This window comes from Ruditapes philippinarum, unplaced genomic scaffold (genome assembly GCF_026571515.1).
Source record: "Ruditapes philippinarum isolate M1 unplaced genomic scaffold, ASM2657151v2 ctg2122_1_1_1_1, whole genome shotgun sequence".
Classification (NCBI taxonomy): Eukaryota; Metazoa; Mollusca; class Bivalvia; order Venerida; family Veneridae; genus Ruditapes; species Ruditapes philippinarum.
This window is the reverse complement of record NW_026859915.1, coordinates 83,501-107,208: the sequence shown is the minus strand read 5'-3', so window position 1 is coordinate 107,208 and position 23,708 is coordinate 83,501. Positions and strand designations below refer to the sequence as shown.

Genomic DNA, 23,708 nt, shown 5'->3' with positions numbered 1-23,708 from the left:
TAGGTTAATTACACACAATTTTAATAAAAATTGAATTCCTTTAAAAAACACATAGCATGTAACATAGCACATTTTGCTGTGCAGATCATCAATATTTTTGACTTTTCTTCATACCACTTCACAGTAGTAAGAAAATACATGTCAGCTTTGGTTTATGATTTTATTTTAAGAATATTTTGTTGAATTTTCCTACCTATTCATGACATGACCAACTTTCATGTCCTTAATGTCTGAACTGAAAAACAAAAACTGCTAAATATATGTAAACTTAAGACTAACAGTGAAGAGAATCCTCAGACTGTCTTTGTCTTGTTCAACACCACACTGCTTGATTATTTAGAAGATCAACCTTATTAAAAGGAGTACGGTAACATTGTGTGCAAGGGTGTTCTTGTTATTAGCTCGACTATTCGATAAGAATAAGTAGAGCTATTGTAGTCACCCGAGCGTCGGCGTCGGCGTAACCACTTATGTTAAAGTTTTTGTAATAGTTTAAATATTTTCAAAGTCCATTGACATATGGCTTCAAAACTTTGCACACTTGTTCACCATCATGACCCCAACCTGTAGACAGGAGGAGGTAAGTCTACCAAGCATTTTGACATAATTATGCCCCTTTTTCAACTTAGAATTTACGTTAAAGTTTTTGTAATAGATCAAATATTTTCAAAGTCCATTGACATATGGCTTTGAGACTTTCACACTTGTTCACCATCATGACCCCAACCTGTAGACAGGAGGAGGTAACTCTATCAAGCATTTTGACAGACTTATGCCCCTTTTTTGACTTAGAATTTACGTTAAAGTTTTTGTAATAGTTCAAATATTTTCAAAGTCCATTGACATATGGCTTTGAAATTTTGCACACTTGTTCACCATCATGACCCCAACCTGTAAACAGGAGGAGGTAACTGTATCAAGCATATTTTTTTTACTATCAAGCACTAAGAATAGTCTAGCGTTGCTGTCCTACCTACAGCTCTTGTTTTTAGGTTCCTGTCAGTTGCTGACACAAGGTACAGCAGATATTGTGTTGTCATGTTGCACAGATTTCTGGGACGGTCAAGATCTCACACCACTAACACCGACAGAAAGGTAGCAAAGTTTTGATTCTACATTCTCTACATTTGTGTCATGAACTAGCCCTACTATTGATTTGGAAGTGTCCATTGTTGATTTAGGGTATTTATATATGAAACTGCTGATTTATAATCTACCAGGAGTGTTGAATCTAGTCAGACGGCTTTAATGTTCATGCTGGTGAGGATTTATACTTGTGGTGTATGCCTGTAATTACTACAGCTATCATCCATACAGTTCATTTCTAGGTTCATTGGGAGGGCAGAGCAGATGAAAATATACTTTTATGAAATATGGGAAACAAAAATTTCCCAAAACAACAATGTACATTTATATTGTATGCTCGCAGATTTGATTTTGGCTACTACTGTGAAAAAATTGCAACATTTTTGTTACAAAGTAGATTCTAATTTTTGATTAATCAAAGTAAGTTGTATTGTTTTAGTTGACATAAACAGTACATGTGTAATGAGAGGGCTTTATGCTAAAGAATGCAAATCATATAAAACAGTAAAAGGGAAACAACCATTTTCTAAAAATAGGAATATTTAATATTTTAACTGCAATGAAATCTAGACTTTACATCTGTAAAATGAACATTCACAGTATTTGTATGTGTTAAATTCTTTACATGTAATTATACAGGAAGAAGATACTGGATTTTTATCACCGTACAAGTATTGGTTCATATTGTACAGCATTTTCATATTGTCCAGTAAGACAGAGTATGAGTGGTAGTTCAGTAGATCTATATGTGGAACTCCCAGATGATACACATCTTATAAACCTGGCTGGTAGTATGGCCTCGCTGTAAGTCTGCTGTAACATATACACCATATATTGCACACCCGTGCCACTTTTGCGACTCCATAAATATGGTATTGCACGGCTGTGAATATATTTTGACCATTACGTCATTTGCATTAAAAATCATAGCATAGAAACACTCTGTTAATGACACACTATAAGCGCGTCAATGAAAAAGTAAAGTAAACAGTTCTATTTTGGATATTTGATAAATAGAATATTATATTCGTGTAGCTTCGTAACTAAATTAATTGAACTTGTTGAATAAAATAATATTATTCTTGCCAGAGGCTCACATAATATGGTTTTATTCAACTTGTTCAATAAGTTTATTATTGAACCCACACTCATTCAATATTCTCTACATGTATATATAACATGTTACTATCATAAATATGTCCTACTACTGGTAGGTTAAATAATATTTATTTTTAAATGGTCAGTTAGCTAATTTTAGAGAGAGAAAAAATGGCATTGAAATATTTGAGTGAAATTCTTGCACAAAAATTTATGTTTTCAGTTAAAATATTTAAAGAATTGTGTATATATATATACTCATATAATGTATTTTACATTTAATAACCTAGAATTGTATGAAAAAAATTACCAACCTTTTGTAATATTTTATGTATTTTATGACTGTTGTTGGTTTTCAGTGACAGAGATCTTGAATTAATGTCAGATGTGCATGGTCCTTGGGATTTCCCGCGATCTTTCAGTGCCGATTCATTGATAGATTCAATGAGTATCCAATCAGCAGACGACAGTAACAAAGGGGTATTACAGACACAGTGTAATCAGGTGTTTATAGGAATGGTTACCATGCAGTATCAGGCAAGACAGGTTAGGAGAAAGAAATAATACAAATGTATAATTGAGCTGTGTCATGACAAAACAAACATAATGGGTTTGCGACCAGCATTGATCCAGACCAGCCTGCGCATCCGCGCAGTCTGATCAGGATCCATGCTGTTCGCTATCAGTTTCTCTACTTGTTATAGGGTTTGTAAGCAAACAGCATGGATCCTAATCAGACTGCACAGATGCGCAGGCTGGTCTGGATCCATGCTGGTCGCAAACCCATTATTTTGGTTTTGTCGTGACGCGGCTCAATTAATATAACTCATAGCATGGTAAAGACAACAGATGCTACCTATGTGTCCAGTGCAAATCAAGATCAGTGGGTACATCTGTGCGATCAGATCATGGCTATTGAGTTATTTTATATTTTGAAATTTTGTCTAAAAATGGTGAATTGTTGTAGTCAGAGTAAAATATGGACAAGTCCTTTTAAGACATTTAGCAAGGTTAGGCTAAAACTAAGCATTTGTACTACTATTTCCATAAAACTTTGTTAAGGCTATCATTATATACTTAATGGGTTTTGTATTGATACCACAAATTTAATTAATAGTTTTGATGGCACTAAACAATATTGCAGTATCAACATCATATAATAGCTTGATGATTGCATACCTAGATCATTAGGTAGAGCTCAAGGTCTAAGGACCTTGGGTTGGTAGGTTTAGGTTTGGGGCACTGCACATATATTAAGTGATTATTTTATTACCAACAATATGTTTTATCCAATTCTCACTTGACTTCCTCACTTTTGAATGATCTACAGTAAGTCAGCCAGTATATGACTGATACTGTTCAACTGGCACGTAAACGAAACAAACACATTGAATAATTGTTATTTCGCAGCAAGTATTTAATATTTGGTGTACTGTTTGCTGTTCTATGTTGTATAATTTAGAGGGACAAGTTTCATATATACGTGTACTCATATTAAATAAACATTAAAAATTGCATTATTTTCAATTGTTACAGGACTTCATACAGTTAATAGACAAGCTGGAAGGAGCGTGTATACGTTTTGTACACTTCTCCCAGGAGAATGAGGTACGGAGTCGTGTATTTGCGGAGAAGATGGGTCTCGAGGCCGGCTGGAACTGTCATATATCTCTACGTTCTGAGGAACAATATCTGTCTGCCATGTCCGCTAATATATCTGGGCATGATGCCTCACAGTATGTTTATATGTTTATTTTAGTTTTTCGCGTTTTCTATATTGTCTTTTTTGCTTTTGTTCCAGCTTGTGTTTGAAATGCATAAAAGTGGCAACTGAGGTCTTTCATAAATTGTATTAAGTAGGAAAGACAATATTATCATAACAAAAATATAAGTCTGAAAAAAGCTCTTTAATTAAAGGGGCACTTAGGGTAAATAGAATTAGAAGTTTGCACCTACCAACTAGGAGTCCTATTTGGAAGGAGTTTTATTTTAGGTAGAGAAATTTTGTCACAACTATCTTCTTGTACCTGAGATAATGTCATTAGGGCTTTCAACAATTTAAGCTATTTGCCATATAGCCCAAATTAGCTAAATGACTTGGAGTTTTGAATAGGATTTTTCACATCCAATGCACACAATTACCATTCAGCCAAGATGTTTGGTATTAATATTTGAGAAAAAAATCATTTGTGACATGTCTAGATATTAGGTTGCTAAGATGAGTTTAAATCTTGAAATTCTTGGAACATATCATGGGATTATTATTAAAGTAAAATATATGTATGAGATAAATTTCATCACAACTAAAGCTAATATCATAATTGAAGTACATGTAATTGAGTTAATATAAATAAAAATGTAACAGAGTCATATGTATAGTAAATAAGTAATTATAAATGGGATGTAGAAAAGCTGAAACAGTGAAATCTGACTAAAATCAAAATCAGCTGAATTGTAAGTAAAAATTTACAATTAAATAAAAGGGTGACAATTCAAGGTAAATGCAATTTTGCAAGGTGGTATAAAGTACAAAATTTGCGTTAAACCATTAATTTTAAAAAAAAATTACAAAAATGGTTTAATCATATTACAGACATGCCAGCAGACGGTCCACCGTCAGCATTCCAAAGGGAGAGAAGCCTGTTATGTCCAAAATTTCTAGAAAGATCTCACAGCAGATGTCAAACAAGGAGAGCAGAAGCCAAAGTGCACCTAGCATAGTAAATCTCGGGTCCTCTCAGGTGAAGTTTGAAACCCAGGTGAAAACAGCCATAGTGAGTCCGAGGAAAGTGAAAGCTGACATGATGATAGATGCTCAAGTTATGGAGGAGGTCCTTTTACTACATGATGAACAGCTGCATGTAAGACACTCTTGATAAACTATAACTGGTATTATACATGAAGTCTCACTCATCCCAAGTTATTAGTACAACCTTGTGGTTTATTCTAGAGCTTTATTTGTATAGTAGTATAACCTGTGCAGAGCTGCACCCATTGAGAGGCAAAATATTTTGGTGTTGATCTAGAGAGGTTAAATGTGTTGGCCACCATGTAAAAATATTCAATTAATTGACATTTTATATGTCATTTTGTCCTTGTTCTTAATAATCACAGTAAAAAAAATCTATAATAAAAAAACCCAAATTATTATATTCTGTGTTACAGTATGGAGATGACCTAAATGTATCAGATATAGAGATGGATGGTGAGGATCATTCGGCCTGGATGAGTGAGGAGGATCTTAGCAGGCAGGCGTCCAGTTATATCACAGAAAACACCGAGGACAGCCTTGCCTTTGATAATAGGGTGAATATTTTAGTATAAATGTATGCCTTTTGTCACCGTGCCTATACCGTATGACATTTTGAGATCTGTGTGGGGCAGAAAACCGATACAAAAGTTATCAACATGAAACTTGAAATACTTGCTTAACATGACAAGATGCAGTTGTTAATGTTAGACAAGTGTCATAATATAGTGTTATAGATGAAGTTATGCCCCCTTTTTCATTTAAATTGTTAGTCAAAAATTGGGGATTGATAGTCGTTGACATATAACATATGACCCTTAACACGGCATGCAATGCTCTTGTTTAAGTATCAGCTGACAGGAATTGGTTATCAGCTGATTCCTTCATTAAAAAAACTCTGTGCAATAATAACCAGGCAATTCCAGATTTGGCGATTTATCATATTTTAGGTGTATTGTTGCATGTCTGGTTGTAAGTCTAGTTGAAGATTTTTCATGTTTAAAAAATGAGATTTCCTTAGTAAATTGTGTATCAGAGATAGTTAAACTACAGAATGCTAACACACAATTTTTCTTTACAGATCAGATCTCAGACCCCTTATATTATGTTTAAATAAATCTTGTCTTGATGTTTAAACAATTTTATTTCTACAAATTTTATAGAATTATGTCTTCCAAAATTTTTGGGAGACATATTGTTTTTGCCTTAGCCTTCTGACTGTCCGTCCGTCGGCATTAAGCTTGTCAGCCCTTCACAGGTAAAACTACTGGTGGGATTTCAACCAAACTTTACAGGAGTGATCAGTACCCTCCCTTGTTGTGTTCATCACCGGCACGTTCCGCTTCGCTGCACAAAATGGCCGCCAGAGCTAAAAATAGAAAATTCTTGTCCGCCCTTCACAGGTCAAACTCCTGGTGGGATTTCAACCAAACTTTACAGGAGTGATCAGTACCATCCCTAGTTGTGCATATCACCTGCACATTCCCTTTGCTGCACAAAATGGCCGCCAGAGCTTAAAATAGAAAAATCTTGTCTGCCCTTCACAGGTAAAACTACTGGTGGGATTTCAACCAAACTTTACAGGAGTGATCAGTACCATCCCTAGTTGTGCATAACACCGGCACGTTCCGCTTCGCTGCACAAAATGGCCGCCAGAGCTAAAAATAGAAAAATCTTGTCTGCCCTTCACAGGTAAAACTACTAGTGGGATTTCAACCAAACTTTACAGGAGCGATCAGTACCATCCCTAGTTGTGCACATCACTGTCATGTTCCGCTTCACTGCACAAATTGGCCGCCAGAGCTATAAATAGAAAAATCTTGTCTTGCTTTCACAGGTTAAGCTACTGGTGGGATTTCAATGAAACTTCACATGAGTGACCATACATAGTTTTGGCAGACATATGTTTTTGTGACAAAAACCCTTTTAGTTTGAATTATAATGATTTCGCTTTTTTGGAACCTACTGGTACTGATTACGCTGAACTACATTCATCAAATGAAGTGTATACGTAACAAGTACGCATGAGTTACTGAGGATGATGATTTCATTGTTACTACCACATAAAATATGCAATCAATTTCACTCTTTAAGTTTTTGATACTGAAAGCAACATGTATAAACTCAATTGTAAATAAAAGGGGTAATATTTTTTCGTTACTGCTACAACTATAAATACACATATGGAAATTTGAGAATCTCATGAAGAATGTTGTATTATACAAGAATGTTTCTTCATTTTTCAGACAGATGATTTGTATATTTCTCCCAAATATGACTTTATAGGAGTAATCAAAGAGGTTTTTATAATTAACACATTCTTTGTACATCCACAATCACAATGCACTGTATCGAGATCAAAAAGAACTATCAAATTTCATACAGTCAAATTTTTACCGGTATATAAAGTTTACTAAAGGAAAAAAATGATATTTAAACCATTCTAGAAAAGAATGTGATTGTCATAAAAAATGCAAGTTACACCTTTACACGGTAGATAGGAAGTATAACACATATACCATGTACATACAATAAACTAATTTATACATTAATTATACTGTAAAATCATTATTATTTGTGGGGCACGAATTTTCGTGGTTTTCGTGGGTAGGTCAATCCACGAATTTAAGATCCAACGAAATTTTATTCCAACAAATACTTCTTGCCATGTCTCTATTCTATATATTACAAGGCAAGGATTAAATCTATTGACAAGTGCTGTGTGATACTTAAAGATATGTATGTACATGCGGTTAGTAAAATGCGAGGCGATTAAGTGTAAGATTACTTTGCATAAGGTTATTTATTTTATTTTTTACAAGAAATTGAAAATCCACGAATTTAAGAACCCACGAAAATGCCCGTTTTGATAAAACCACGAAATTTCATGCCCACGAATATAAGTGAATTTGCAGTACTTGTATATATACCACCTTCCCCCACTTTCTACCATACACACATACCTCCATGCAAATCATGTCACTACACTCTCATTCTAAAAACTTTCCAAAAAAAAGAAAGAAAGAAAGAATCAAAAAAGGAAAAATAGAAAGAAAGAAAGAAAGAAAAGAAAGAAAGAAAGAAAGAAAGAAAGAAAAAGAAAGAAAGAAAGAAAGAAAGAAAGAAAGAAGGAAGGAAGGAAGGAAGGAAAGAAGGAAGGAAAGAAGGAAAGATAAATGTTGTTATTGAACAATTTTTTATGATTATTCTTGAAAGTAGAAAGATAGACTTTTAAGCATAGAGGCTTGCAGCATGCATGTTTTTTCTTCCTGTGTGTTTTTTTTTTTTTTAGCTCACCTGTCACAAAGTGACAGGGTGAGCTTTTGTGATCGCTTTTCGTCCGGCGTCCGTCCGTCGTCCGTCCGTCCGGCGTCCGTCGTCCGTCCGTAAACTTTTGCTTTAAATGACATCTCCTCATAAACCACTGAGCCAATTTCATCCAAACTTCACAGGAATGTTCCTTTGGTGGTCACCTTTAAAAATTGTTCAAAGAATTTAATTCCATGCAGAACTCTGGTTGCCATGGCAACCGAAAGAAAAATCTTTAAATATCTTCTTTTAAACAACCCTAAGAGCTAGGGCTTAGATATTTGGCATGAAACATCTTCTAGTGAGTGTCTACCAAGTTTGTTCAAATAAAAGCCCTGGGGTCAAAATTGGCCCCGCCCCAGGGGGTCATTGATTTTCCCTATATGCATATAGTAAAAACTTAAAAAATCTTCTTTTAAAGAACTGTAATAGCTAGAGCTAAGATATTTGGCATGAAACATCTTCTAGTGAGTGTCTACCAAGTTTGTTCAAATAAAAGCCCTGGGGTCAAAATTGGCCCCGCCCCGGGGGTCATTGAATTTCCCTATATGCATATAGTAAAAAAACTTAAAAAATCTTCTTTTAAAGAACCGTAAGAGCTAGAGCTTAGATATTTGGCATGAAACATCTTCTAGTGAATGTCTACCAAGTTTGTTCAAATAAAAGCCCTGGGGTCAAAATTGGCCCCGCCCCAGGGGGTCATTGATTTTCCCTATATGCATATAGTAAAAACTTAAAAAAATCTTCTTTTAAAGAACCATAAGAGCTAGAGCTTAGATATTTGGCATGAAACGTCTTCTAGTGAATGTCTACCAAGTTTGTTCAAATAAAAGCCCTGGGGTCAAAATTGACCCTGCCCCAGGGGGTCATAGATTTTCCCTTTATGCATATATTAAAAACTTAAAAAATCTTCTTTTAAAGAACCCAAAGAGCTAGAGCTAAGATATTTAGCATGAAACATTTTCTAATGAGTGTCTACCAAGGTTGTTCAAATAAAAGCCCTGGGGTCAAAATTGGCCCCGCCCCAAAAACTTAAAAAATCTTCTTTTAAAGAACTCAAAGAGCTAGAGCTAAGATTTTAGCATGAAACATGTTCTAATGGGTGTCTACCAAGTATGTTCAAATAAAAGCCCTGGGGTCAAAACTGGCCCCGCCCGGGGGTCATTGATTTTCCTTATATGTGTATAGCAAAAACTTAAAAATCTTCTTTGAAAAAACCCAAATAGCTAGAGTTTAGATATTAAACATGAAACATCTTTAAGTAAATATCTACAAAGTTTGTTCAAATAAAAGCCCGGGGGTCAAAACTGGCCCTGCCCCAGGGTGTCATTGTTTTTAACTATATGTGTATAGTGAAAACTTTAAAAATCTTCTTTTAAAAAACCCAATGAGCTAGAACTTAGATGTTTAGCATGAAACATCTTCTTATGGGTGTCTACCAAGTCTGTTCAAATAAACAAATAACAGCCCTTGGGTAAAAATTGGCCTGGGGGTAAGGGGCCTATATACAGGTGAGCGACCTCAGGGCCACCATGGCCCTCTTGTTTTTTTTTATGAAGTTTTATCATTTTAAGAACACATTGTTTTAAAACAAGGTAAAATATACCAAACAGGTCATTAAATGTAAACAAGCAACCCAAAACCTCTTATGTAAGGTTTGTAGAAAATGTTAAAATGCAATTTATAGGAGTGGGATTTGTTAAAGGAGGCAGGGATAACATACATGTACATTCTTTTCTGATGGTAATTAATGTCCATAAACCAAAAAAAAAACAACAAACAGTAGTAAAAATGTGTCTTGAATGAATGGACTTTTTCCAAAAATGTTTATGAAAGAAATATATTATGTTGATTGGCCACTGTTACATTATTATTGTAGTTTTTGTAAATAACTTATGTGTCTTGTGCATATTTGTCTGAAGATCCATGAAAATAATATGTGTTTCAATAATTATTATCCTGTTTACAAATTATCATATTTGAGTGAAGTAACATATATATGAGCCGCGTCACTACAAAACCAACATAGTGGGTTTGCGACCAGCATGAATCCAGACCAGCCTGCGCCTCCGTGCAGTCTGATCAGGATCCATGCTGTTCGCTTACCAACTCTATTACAAGTAGAGAAACTGATAGCAAACAGCATGGATCCTGATCAGACTGCACGGATGCGCAGGCTGGTCTGGATCCATGCTGGTCGCAAACCCACTATGTTGGTTTTGTCATGACGCGGCTCAATTATTTCTGTGATTTCAGGCAAAGTTACCTCGAGGTATAGAAAATATCCGTCCACATCTTAGGAATGTAGATAATGTACCGTTACTGGTAAATCTATTTACAGACTGTACACCAGAGAGTAAGTAATATCATTAGTCCCCTACTGGTTTAACCGGAGGGGACTTTAGGTTTACCCTCCGTCCGTCTGTCCGTCCATCTGTTTGTCCGTCAGTCCGTCTGTCCACAAAACTGGATCCCGCGATAACGCAAAAAGTACTAAAATTATTTTTATGAAACTTGATATATGGATAGATGGCAGTATGGACATTATGCACGTCTTTTTTTTTTTCTTCCTATGTTGAAAATTCTGGTTGCTATGGCAACAAATAGTCTGAAAATATGGCAAATTTAACACATAAACTGGATCCAGTGATAACTCAAAAAGTACTGAAAATATTTTTATGAAACTTAAAATATGGGTAGATGGCAGTCTGGATATTATGCACATCTTTTTCTTTTCTTCCTATGTTGAAAATTCTGGTTGCTATGGCAACAAATAGCCTGAATTTCAAGATTTCTGATTTAAATTTTTCAGCTTTTTCACTATAAGTTCTTTATTTCTTAAGGTGTTTACTTCAAACTTTAAATATAAGTTTCTGACCATCAACCACATCATATGTGACAAGGTTTACAACTCTAGCACAAAAATTATCAGCATTACCTCCCTTGAACTTAATATTTTTATGGAAAAAAAATGTTGTCTTTTTTAAATTACTTCTTTATTTCCTAATGTATCTACTTCAAACTTCATATATATGTTTCTTATTATCACTCAACATATGTGAGGAGGTTAAATACTCTAGCAAGACTATTTCCAGAATTATCTCCCCCTTGAACTAAGATTTTTTTCGAGAAATTGGTATTTTTCACTCCAACTTCTTCATTCCTTATAGGATTTACTTTAAAATCCCACACAAGGTTGTATAAACATAATTTCCTTACTAGACAGGGAAACTTAACACATTACTGCGATATAGACAAACTTAGAACTCAAAAGATTTATGTTCATTCATGTCATTCATCCACTGGTAAAATTGAATGGCCAATGGCCCATCAGAATGTTGCTGGGGTTCTAACCGGTAGGGGACTTATGGATTGCTTGCAATACTATGATAATTGCTTGTTTTAGCTTGAATGTACCTTATCTCCAATTTATCTTTTAACTTTTGCTGTATGCAACAGGACCAATTCTGCCAGTATTTTCCCACAAAATGATTTGTTGTTTTATCCAGATTGATACATTTACAAATCCAGTTAAGATATTAGGCAAGTTACGGGTAAAATGAACAAAATATATATGTATGAGTAGCAGAAAATTTGTTGTTATACCTTGATGTCCTTTTGTTATAGAAAGTAAAAGACCTGATGTCTGAAAAATTTAAATAATGAGTGCTAATTGTTTTATTTCACCTCACTATTTTTAGAATGTTGATTTCCTATAGGCCAACGGGAGTTGTTCTTATTGTTAATTCAAGTGTAATGTATGACTAAAAATTGTGTACTATTACATTATTATGGTTACAGTACTTTTGAACTCTAAAAATCTTAAAAATAGAAAAATGCAGAAACAATGTCCCAATGAAGTATTTGTTCGGGAAATAAAATAAATAACACATAGGTTTGTGAGTAACAGCAAAACAGCTAACGCCTTGGGTGACAGTATTTTTCTCAGGTATTTTCATCAGGGTATAATTTTACTGTTACAAACCTATGTGTTATTTATATAATATCAATATCCTTGTGATATTTTAGCCACGTCTGAGATGATCAGGATCATGCAGGAGGAAGGAGAGGTTGTACTCTGTGTTGGCAGCTCTATTAATAAACAAAATGTTCCACTATTCCTGCAGGCAGATTGTAGGTAAGCTGTTAATGTATATTACCAGGTACAATTCCATTTGTTGTTTTAATGTGTATATTTTATTGCTTATTTATATATTTTCAAATACACAGAAAGATAATAATATTTTTTTTGTAAGTAGCATCAAGCTTTTAGCTAGTTATGGTTATAAATAGTGCTAATTAAAATCATAAATGTAAATACTTTGATAAATATGATTATATATAACCACATTTTATGTCATTGAGTAAGCATTTACAATGACTAGTAAAACCACAAGTTAAAAAAGTTCTTCTGGTGTACTCTATCAATATTTATATGTATTTTTTTACACATCTTTATCTTGACTATTTGAAGAATAGGGAAAGCTTTTGTACCCACCCAGGTGTTAGCGTCGCCTTAACACTTTGGTTAAGTTTTTTGTGCAAGTTGGTATCTCCAAAACAACTGAAGGGAATAGGTGGAAACTTGTACTCTGTGATTATAAAACATGATGGACACAGTTGCTATAACTATGAATTTTGATTTATGCCCCTTTTCTTACTATCAAACACTGAGAATAGGCAAGCGCCCTGTCGTAAGGACAGCTCTTGTTTAATATTCCTTTTGACCACAAATGGATTCTTTCAAAATGAAAGCACCGTATCCACCATATTGTGGATATTTGTACACCATGGAACTATAGCTGAAAATGTTTATATCTGGATTAGATGGGAAAAACACACTTCTGCCAAGTCCAGGATAACAACTATTTGCTATAACTTTACTGATTTAGTCTAGCACTGGAGCCATTGTGTCCACAAGTATGTATAAGACAGCCGACTGCCAGTTTGCTATGGGATATGGATGTACCAACACCTCTGCAGTTAGCCAGCTCCCTTCTCTCTATCATGTGTCCCATTCTAATCAGTAAAAATGAAAACATCAGTTTGATACATCTTATAGCTGAGGTAAGTATACTTTATGTCAGGGTCTTCATCAGGGAATGATTACAGGTGTTTCTTGCATTAAAATTTGTCAGTCAACATTGTGTGGTTGAATAATTTCATGTATGAAAACTAATACTAATAAACTAGCACGTGAAAGGTCATTGATTTTACTCAGGTGCTTGAAATAATACTTTGAAATGTTCCCCAAGCTCTTCTACAGTCAGTAGAATGAAAACAAGGTGCTTGAAATAAGGCATGGAAAGGTATACCAAGTTCTTCCACCACCAAAAATTATGGTAAAATACCAAGAAAAAAATGCAAAGAAAGTGAGAATGTTTATTTAGGTTGGTATTTATTGTATAATTTCCAACAGTTTCAGCATTCTGTTTTTGATGGCAAAAGTTTGTGAAAAGAAAGCCATGGCTTATGCTCTAAGAAGTAATAAATTGTTGTGGAACTTGTCACACTAGTTAAATAAGTTGAAGATAATGTAATATGTGTATTATATTCCTCAGTGAAAACTGACTTCTAAAATGTATGATCAATATTTACAGTATTTTTATTATCATTTCTTTATTTGTCTAACAGGCACGTTCCCAGCTGATGTCAATGAGGAACTGTTTCTACCTGATGTTATGCTGTAGTTTGTCCATCACGTTTGCTCAGGTTTTAGCTAGTTTATTTCTACTCCCTCCTATTCTACCAGCTCAACATTTACTCTGGCTCTCCTTGATTGTCGTTCCCCTGCTGGGCCTCACCATGATGGGTAACTCTGTAGATGCTAGAGTGATGTCCCTTGCTACTAGAAAAAATGCTCAACATATCACTGCAGAGGTAGGGTTTACTTTTTAAAGGATTTTCTTGTTTGTTACAACAATTCAAACAGCTGTTCTTTTATTTTAAGTCAGTAAAGAATATCTCCACTTAATTTTTTGAGAGAAAAAAAAACAACACTAAATTATAATAAATATAATGCCAGGCTAATGCAGTGGTTTTGCTTATTGTTGCCAAAAATAGCTGAACATGTGTCTAACTCTCTATGCAGATGTATTTGGAGGGAATTTTATCATAGGACTTGATATTGCAGGAATGGATGGGACTCTACCAGGGATTTGAAGATCCCTGCTGTTTTGGTAGGAAAGAGGGGGTGGGGGCAGAGAGATACAACAAATGACTTGTGCATTACATGTAAATGTAACATGCTTTATTTTTAATTTTGTTCTTTTAGATAAAAAAAGTACCTAAATAAGGTTAAAATATTCTATTTATAGAACAAAATTGATTCTTACCATATCTTTTATATTTTTGTTTCTCTTTTGTTTTCAGATGATACTGCAGTTTATTGTTTATTATGTGATGAGATTTTTACCTCCAGTATCAGCTGCATTGTTTTGTTACTATTTAACCCTGCAGTCTTACTGTCAGACTGTCACCCACAATAACTCCACAGACAGTTGTGCAATACATGATTTTTTGTAAGTCAAGGAACCAGTCCAGTTCTTTCTTTAATCTGCTACATTGTTTGAACTGTTAAATCTCAACAAACTTTTTACAACAATTTTCTTTAAATATGTTTGAAAGGTTAATGTAATTATAGCACTTTAAGTTGTTATGAAACAATAAAATGAAGATATTTTTACATTTGCAAAGTTGCAGTGCTTGAAAAAATCAAATAATATTGTATAATTTGATCAAATATATATATGTATCAGAAAATATTGTGAAACAAGGTTTCCATACCACGTTACATATCAGCTGATGCTGTATACAGGTACACTGTTATATTGTTGCACCTTATGTACATGTACTGCTGTCAATTATGATGCAATGGGTGAACTGTGCTCCAGAGAATTCAAAGTGGTTTACTTCCATGATCCGGAAGATCAAAAAACTGCAAAAACTGCAACTACGCTTTCAATCTGTTCCTGTTTTTTTCTCAAATAAAGGAAGTTTGCTGTATTATAAATTTGTATAAAGATTCTGAACAGGTTATATGGCCATATAGAAATGGTTTTTGACAATAAAACCATTGCAGCTATTATGAAAAATACTGTTTATATAGGGCCATATAAGCTGTCAAAAATCTTTATATCTAGTAATATATCCAAAAAATATTTTACACTGGTGAGATTTGCAAGTCATACATTTATAGTAAGTTATTCATTTAACACATTGATATATAAATGATCTTTTCTCAAATAGGACTGAACTTAATAGTAATCTAAAGTTTTATATTGCAGTAATACGTCTCCAGATGCTAGACGAACTTGGACAGAAAAATTCTCTGGAGGGCTGGTCCTTGCTCAGAATATATTTGTTTTCCTTCTAGTCTTTTATTTTGGTAAGTAAATATCAAATAATTAATATCTTGCTGTTGTTTGGTATCAAGGATATCTTTTTGAATTAGTGAATCCTGCCCTGTAGGATTTGGTATATAAATTTCAAAATAAGGAAGAATTTCAATATGAGGCAATTTCAAATCTCATAACTGTTCTGAACAGGTGTATTACAGGTGTACGATTATTGAAAAAATTCTCTAAATGATTAGATTTATGCTGAATATATCAGTCTATTAATTGTGTATATAATCAATGTAAGTGATGCAAGTTTAAGTTTCATTCAAATAAATTTTCTAAATACCTTTCGTCCACAAATTTCTTGTTAAAAATATTGAAATTGACAAAAATATACTGAATCAAAAATGAATTTTTGAAAATGATCATTACACAAATATTTAGTTTGAAGAAAGATAAGTGTAATGATAAAATATTATAAATATTTTACTTAATCATGGTAATGCCATTTTTTTTTTTTTTTTTTTTAGGAGAATGGACTAATAGCATACAATACAGTATTAGTAATTATACATAGTCAATACAGTATTTGAAATTTTGCCTGAACTGATTTTGTCCTTAAAACCAACATAGATGTAAAACAAGTTATTTGAAATAAATATCCATTACAACTCTTTGCTGTAGGCCCAATTATTAATAGTCATGACTCTCTTTTTCAGAGTTTATTTCCTTGAGTTTTGTTCACTGGAATGACCATATATGGCAACAGTTTCCAGCTACAAATAAACTTTGGTTGATTGTTGTACCACTTTTGTAAGTGATAAAAGTATTCCTCTATTGTATTTCGTTCTCACAAATATTTTAGCATAAGAGTTATAAAATTACAGGTTTATTATGCTCCCCGAAAAATTTCGGGGGAGCATATAGTCGTCGGGTTGTCCGTCCGTCCGTACGTACGTACGTCCCGAATTCGTGTGCGGCCCATAACTTTGTTTTCGGGGGAGCATATAGTCGTCGGGTTGTCCGTCTGTCCGTCCGTACGTACGTACGTCCCGAATTCGTGTCCGGCCCATAACTTTGTTATTTGAAGTCAGATTTTAAAACTATTTCACAGAAATGATCACCATATTGAGACGACGTGTCGCGCGCAACATTTGGCTCGCTACCTTGAAGGTCAAGGTCACAGCATGACCTTGCAGCAAAATCGTGTCCGGTCCATAACTTCATTATTTGAAGTCAGATTTTAAAAATATTTCACAGAAATGATCACCATGTTAAGACGACGTGTCGCGCGCAACATGTGGGTCGCTACCTTGAAGGTCAAGGTCACAGCATGACCTTGCAGCATAATCGTGTCCGGCCCATAACTTCGTTATTTGAAGTCGGATTTTAAAAATATTTCACAGAAATGATCATCATATTGAGATGACGTGTCATGCACAACATTTGGGTCGCTAGCTTGAAGGTCAAGGTCACAGCATGACCTTGCAGCAAAATCATGTCTGGCCTATAACTTTGTTATTTGAAGTCGGATTTTAAAACTTTTTCACAGAAATGATCACCATATTAAGATGACGTGTCGCGCGCAACGTTTGGCTCGCTACCTTGAAGGTCAAGGTCACAGCATGACCTTGCAGCAAAATCGTGTCCGGTCCATAACTTCGTTATTTGAAGTCAGATTTTAAAAATATTTCACAGAAATGATCACCATATTAAGACGACGTGTCGCGCTCATCATTTGAGTCGCTTCCTTGAAGGTCAAGGTCACAGCATGACCTTGCAGCAAAATCGTGTCCGACCCATAACTTCGTCATTTGAAGTCGGCTTTTAAAACTATTTCACAGAAATGATCATCATAATGAGACAATGTGTCGAACGCAACATTTGGGTCGCTACCTTGATGGTCAAGGTCACGGCATAACATTGCAGCAAAATCGTGTCCGGCCCATAACTTTGTTACTTAAAGTCGGATTTAACAACTATTTCACAGAGATGATCACCATATTAAATCGACGTGTTGCATGCAGATTTGGGTTGCTACCTTGAAGGTCAAGGTCACAGCATGACCTTGCAGCAAAATCATGTCCGGTCCATAACTTCGTTATTTGAAGTTGGATTTTACAACTATTTCACAAAAATGATCACCATATTGAGACAATGTGTTGTGCACAACATTTGGGTTATTTTTACCTTTGAACTTTGTCTGTGACTAAAGCCCCCCCCTTCCTGTGTCCAAATGAAATTGATTAATTAAGTACACATAGGACAAAAGCCCCCCCCCCCCCCATCAAAAATACAGGTAGGACAAAATCAAACAATTGTTATTGAGAATCTCGTCAGTTTAAATCCGGAACTTGATGTATTGAGACAATTCAGAATCCGTATGTTTAATTTAACAAATAAATGCAACTGCTTTAAAAGACAATTTACATTAAGATTTAAATTTAAGAGTACAAAAGTTCTTATTTGATTTATTGTGTAATTCGTCAATTATTTATTGATGATGTGAATGTTTTTATGTTTATTATATATTGTACAGTACAAATGTAAATGAATATTTTCAAAGAATCGTTTATCAACACTTATCAAGGAAATAAAAGTTAAAAGCGCATACTCGTTTAGATTTATTTGATGAATAACCCAAGGTCCAAAACACTGGGCATGTGAAAAAAAGATAGTTATCAGTCTGGTCTATAAACCTTAGGGGGCTTTTGGTTCATGGAATGGGGGGGGGGCTTTTGTCCTACCTTTATTTTTGATGGGGGGGGGGCTTTTGTCCTATGTGTAAATTTAATGGGGGGGGGGCTTTTGTCCACCTTGTCATTTTTAGATGGGGAGGCTTTTGTCCGGGGGGCTTTTGTCCTACACTCATACAAGTCATTTTTCCTCAACTGAATGCTAACTCATCTGAAACAGAGCTTTTAACTGTATGTCTTTAATGAATTTATGTAATTTATCTTACTGGCATGCTGGCTTCAAATTCAATATCAGAATATCCAAGCCCACTTTTAAAAAAACCTAAATAAAAAAGAAGATTGGGTTTTATTTGTATGTTTTTTTAAACCAGACATAAAATGGTTTCATCCCATCTTTGTGAAATAAATCTTTAAAAAATCAAACTTGAGAAAATATATTTATGATCATTTAGTATTCACAATCCAGGTTAAATGCAAAATTTGACAGAATTTACCACTTTTATCACCAAATTCCCAAAAGGTTACCGGCCGAGAAATTTCTGCATATCTTATAAGTTATAGATCATCACATTGGATAGCAAGTACATTATGCTAGTTTAGTGTTTGAAATTATGTTTTATCCAATAGAATTGCAGTACAAATATTTTCAAAAGAATCATAACATATTCAAATTGGTTAACCGGCTAACTATTCATTACCAGTGTAGTATATTGACCGTTTATAATACAAATAATTTCAAACACTAAATTGCTTAGTGCCACTCTTGACCAGTTTAATTTTAATAAATGCTTACTAATGAACACTTAACTTACATAGATCACTGAATTTACTATTGAACACTAATTGTACATAGATCACATAATTTATACCCTCAACAACATTTTTAAGTCTTTACCATCCTACATTGAGATGAGGAATTTCACATCATGTATATTATGATCATGAAAAAACAAGCACCTGTTATATTTCAGATTAATTGGTCAAATAGTGTTTAGTGCCTGTGATACGTATATAAGAAGTAGAGAAGCCATCTCCGCCTTGCCTTTATCTCAAGTCCATCCTGCAGTGTGGGCAGTAGGGTTGGCCTTTCCCATCGTCATGGTGATCGTGAACGAACTGGTCAAGCATAGAGAAATCAAGTTAGTATAATTAAGAAATAATATATCCCAAACTGTGATTTTATCGTTCAATAACATCACTGTTTGGAGTTCGGATGCGAGGAATTATATCAGGAGGGCGTAGCCCGATTGATATAATGATGCGCATCCGAACGACAAACAGTGATGTTATCCAGCGATAAAATCACCGATTTGGATATATTATTTCGATTCTACCACGACATCTCCATTTTTACACACAGAAATATAGAAAATTAGTTAAGTTTTTAAAAAAAAAAAACCTTGGTGTAGAAATATGTGTTTATGTTTATTTGTCACTTGTACTTTTATATTTTACACAATTTACGACACTTTGTTATTTAAGAAGTACTCTGGGACAGTTGGCCTAGTGATTAAGGTGTCGGCCTCTTAACCCAGGGATATTATGTTGTCACAACCTTGTTTCCTCCTATGATATTAGTGCTGGTTCGAATACGATTCAAGCTCTTACAGTATTTCAAAATATATATTGACTGATTAGCAAACAGTGAAGACCATGATCACAGACCTGCTCATCTTTGCAGTCTGATCAACGCCAATACTTTTGGCAGAATAGCTTTAAATTTTCACCTTGATTTCCCCAAAATCAATAATAGACAGTTCCAAAAATGCAAGCTGGAGGACAAGTTGATACAAGGAATTTAGTGGGTTAAAGCTTTTGTATATGCTCTTTATGCAAGTCTTTGTATATTTACAGGTTAGCTGTTCGATCACAGAAGAGAGCCAGACTTGATTTTGGAACAAAACTGGGCATGAATTCTCCATTTTGATATCTTTAAGCAATAAATCAAACATGCTGAACCAAAACAAAGCAGAAATTGCTTAGGACATATCTCTTCATACTAACTGTTCTCAATTTTTAATTGGATAGTCATTTCAACCTGTTATCAAATACATTTGCGGACTTAATCGTCATAGAGGAAGAATTGTTTTAAATAAAACTTATGTTTTTACCTTTAAAGGCACATGAGGCCTCAGAAATTCATAGTTTTGTTTTGTTTTATTTGTTACAAACGTCAATCACGTGTTTCATAATGTTTTGATCATGGATTTAAAGCATGGTAGATGAGCCAATATGGAAAATGTAGGAGATGATTTTTCATAAATATAGCGAAAAAGTATTTTTGATAAGATACCAAAATAAATTTTTAGGATCGTTGAATGTCCGTTGTCTGTCGTCCGTCCATACTTGTTCATTAACACTCTAGTGGTCACATTTTTGCCGCAATCATCATCAAACTTGGTCAGGATGCTTATCTAGTTGATAGCTCGGATGAGTTCGAACATGGGTCATCTCGGATGAAAAACTAGGTCATCAGAGCTAAAAATAGAAAAACCTTGTTAACACTCTAGCGGTCACATTTTTGCCTCAATCATCATCAAACTTGGTCAGGATGCTTGTCTAGGTGATAGCTCGGATGAGTTTGAACATGGGTCATCTCTAGAGCTGTCATTGATTCAGTGCAAAGCATATCAACAATATATCGATATCAAGTGACTAAAATCAACGATACACCGATATATAGATAATATTCTATACTCACATGTCTGTCATTCATTTTCATACCTGTTTCAATGATTTCAGTCAAAAACATATTCTGTACTGAGTGTCTTGTCCATTGCATGATTTTTTCCAGACAATATTTTTTGTCACCATTGCTATGAAATAATTCCACTATATAACAAAAGCATAACATTAGATATAAATAACTGCTTCTGTTTATATTTTGGGTGAATTTTACAATTTCTAGACATTTAATTTATTAGTCAAAAGTATCGATTTTTTAAAATGTGTATCGATTATTGATCGGCAAAAAAATATCAACGATACATCGATATTGTCGATATCGATGACAGCTCTAGTCATCTCCGATGAAAAACTAGGCCACAGGAGCTAAAAATAGAAAAACCTTGTTAACACTCTAGTGGCTACTGTTTTGATCCAAATATCCTGGAAATTGGTCTTAAAGTTTGTTTGATGATTTCTAGGTCAAGTTCGAATATGGGTCACCTGGGTAAAAAACTAGGCCACACTGCTCAAATATGGATAATCCTAGTTAACACTCTAGTGGTCACATTTTTGACTCACCTGTCATGAAACTTGGTCAGAATGCTTGTCTAGGTAATTGTTCGGATGAGTTTGATGGGTCAGGTGACCGATCTAGGGCCATCATGGCCCTCTTGTTAGGAAATAAAATTGATAGCATTTCTGAGGCAGTCATGGAGAGTTATGAGAATACATGCAGAAGTTTCTGGTACCAAGTGTGTTAGTGTTTAAACCTTCAATACAACATGCATAAAGATGCTCTCTGTTAATACATGTTGTAAAGTTTGTTTTATGCTCAAATTATGAAAAAAAGTTCATCATTCCTCATTGTTTGTTAAATTTTTGTTCAAAAATTTTTCAGTGCAAGACAGTTTAATCTGTTTTATTCATATACATGTATGATAAAATAAATTATCTAATTAAGAAAAAGCAGTTGATAATTGTCAAGACTGATTTCAAGACTGATTTTTTTTTTTTTTTTAATAAAAGTGTCAGTTGGAATATAAAAAAATAGCCGAGTCCAATATACACAGTCGAGTGAATCTACACTGAAAAGGTTGACTTAAAACTTATGAAGACATGTGTTGTTTTTGTGTTTATGAAGAAATAAAACTTTTGTTATTATAAACAAGTTAGATTATTTCAACTCTAGTGATAAGTATTGTTTTTAGAGCTCCACTTTTCAGAGAAAAAGTTGAGCTAATATCACAACCCTTTCAGTTCTGGTAGAGCAATCACCTCTTTTATATTTTCCCAAAGTAAAGAATTCCACTATTTTACCTCTGTAAAGCAAGAACCAAAATATTTGTTTCCTAAAATGAGCCGTGTCACTACAAAACCAACATAGTAGGTTTGCAACCAGCATGGATCCAGACCATCCTGCGCATCCGTGCAGGATCCATGCTGTTGGCTTACAGACCCTATAACAAGTAAAGAAACTGATAGCGAACAGCATGGATCCTGATCAGACTGCGCGGATGTGCAGGCTGGTCTGGATCCATGCTGGTCGCAAACCCATTATGTTGGTTTTGTCGTGACATGGCTCAAATGTGTTTCTCTGCAGAGATACTGCATGTGGATGCACAATAATGAGTTCTACCTGTCTTGCCAATATTCAGGTCGAATGTCGCCAATACCTATATCTATGTTCTCAGAAACTACAGAAGTTGTTCACTTTCAACTTGGGTTACTTATTCATAATCAAAATGTGATGATATTTACATGGGAAGATAACCCTAAAATTATATGTGGCAAAGAAATGATGTTTTTACTTTTAAAAAAATGTTTTTGACCTTTTAAACCTTTTTGTTAAGTTTAATTTATCAAATATTATTCAAGATAAGTCACTTTTAACTTTTTCACTAATAAAACTGGAATGCAATTCTTAACAGCAGACATCCTTCTATTATTTTTAGCTCACCTGTCACATAGTGACAGGGTGAGCTTTTGTGATCGCTTTTCGTCCGGCATCCGTCCGTCGTCCGTCCGTAAACTTTTACTTTAAATGACATCTCCTCATAAACCACTAAGCCAATTTCATCCAAACTTTACAGGAATGTTCCTTTGGTGGTCACCTTTAAAAATTGTTCAAAGAATTTAATTCCATGCAGAACTCTGGTTGCCATGGCAACCGAAAGAAAAAACTTTAAATATCTTCTTTTAAAAAACCATAAGAGCTAGAGCTTAGATATTTGGCATGAAACATCTTCTAGTGAGTGTCTACCAAGTTTGTTCAAATAAAAGCCCTGGGGTCAAAATTGGCCCCGCCCCAGGGGTCATTGATTTTCCCTATATGCATATAGTAAAAACTTAAAAAATCTTCTTTTAAAGAACCCAAAGAGCTAGGGCTAAGATATTTAGCATGAAACATGTTCTAATGGGTGTCTACCAAGTTTGTTCAAATAAAAGCCCTGGGGTCAAAATTGGCCCCGCCCCGGGGGTCCTTGATTTTCCCTATATGCATATAGTAAAAACTTAAAAAATCTTCTTTTAAAGAACTCAAAGAGTTAGAGCTAAGATATTTAGCATGAAACATGTTCTAATAAGTGTCTACCAAGTTTGTTCAATTAAAAGCCCTGGGGTCAAAATTGGCCCCGCCCCGGGGGGTCATTGATTTTCCCTATATGCATATAGTAAAAACTTAGAAATCTTCTTTTAAAGAACTCAAAGAGCTATAGCTAAGATATTGAGCATGAAACATGTTCTAATAGGTGTCTACCAAGTTTG

General features: G+C 34.4%; 1 protein-coding gene across 1 annotated transcript in view; it reads left to right on the top strand.

Moving 5' to 3' along the window:
* The window catches only part of LOC132758273 (transmembrane protein 94-like), a 47,960-nt gene extending 26,049 nt beyond the window's left edge, over positions 1 to 21,911 (top strand). The window contains exons 13-27 of the mRNA XM_060749834.1: positions 993 to 1,095; positions 1,726 to 1,890; positions 2,544 to 2,730; positions 3,721 to 3,920; positions 4,778 to 5,045; positions 5,350 to 5,490; positions 10,499 to 10,598; positions 12,272 to 12,380; positions 13,135 to 13,309; positions 13,877 to 14,122; positions 14,615 to 14,763; positions 15,529 to 15,629; positions 16,302 to 16,395; positions 19,250 to 19,417; positions 20,133 to 21,911. Of these exons, the coding sequence (XP_060605817.1) occupies positions 993 to 1,095; positions 1,726 to 1,890; positions 2,544 to 2,730; positions 3,721 to 3,920; positions 4,778 to 5,045; positions 5,350 to 5,490; positions 10,499 to 10,598; positions 12,272 to 12,380; positions 13,135 to 13,309; positions 13,877 to 14,122; positions 14,615 to 14,763; positions 15,529 to 15,629; positions 16,302 to 16,395; positions 19,250 to 19,417; positions 20,133 to 20,205 (2,279 nt within the window). The 3' untranslated portion in view covers positions 20,206 to 21,911. The remainder of the gene's footprint in view (positions 1 to 992; positions 1,096 to 1,725; positions 1,891 to 2,543; positions 2,731 to 3,720; positions 3,921 to 4,777; positions 5,046 to 5,349; positions 5,491 to 10,498; positions 10,599 to 12,271; positions 12,381 to 13,134; positions 13,310 to 13,876; positions 14,123 to 14,614; positions 14,764 to 15,528; positions 15,630 to 16,301; positions 16,396 to 19,249; positions 19,418 to 20,132) is intronic.
* The last annotated feature ends 1,797 nt before the right edge of the window (positions 21,912 to 23,708 follow it).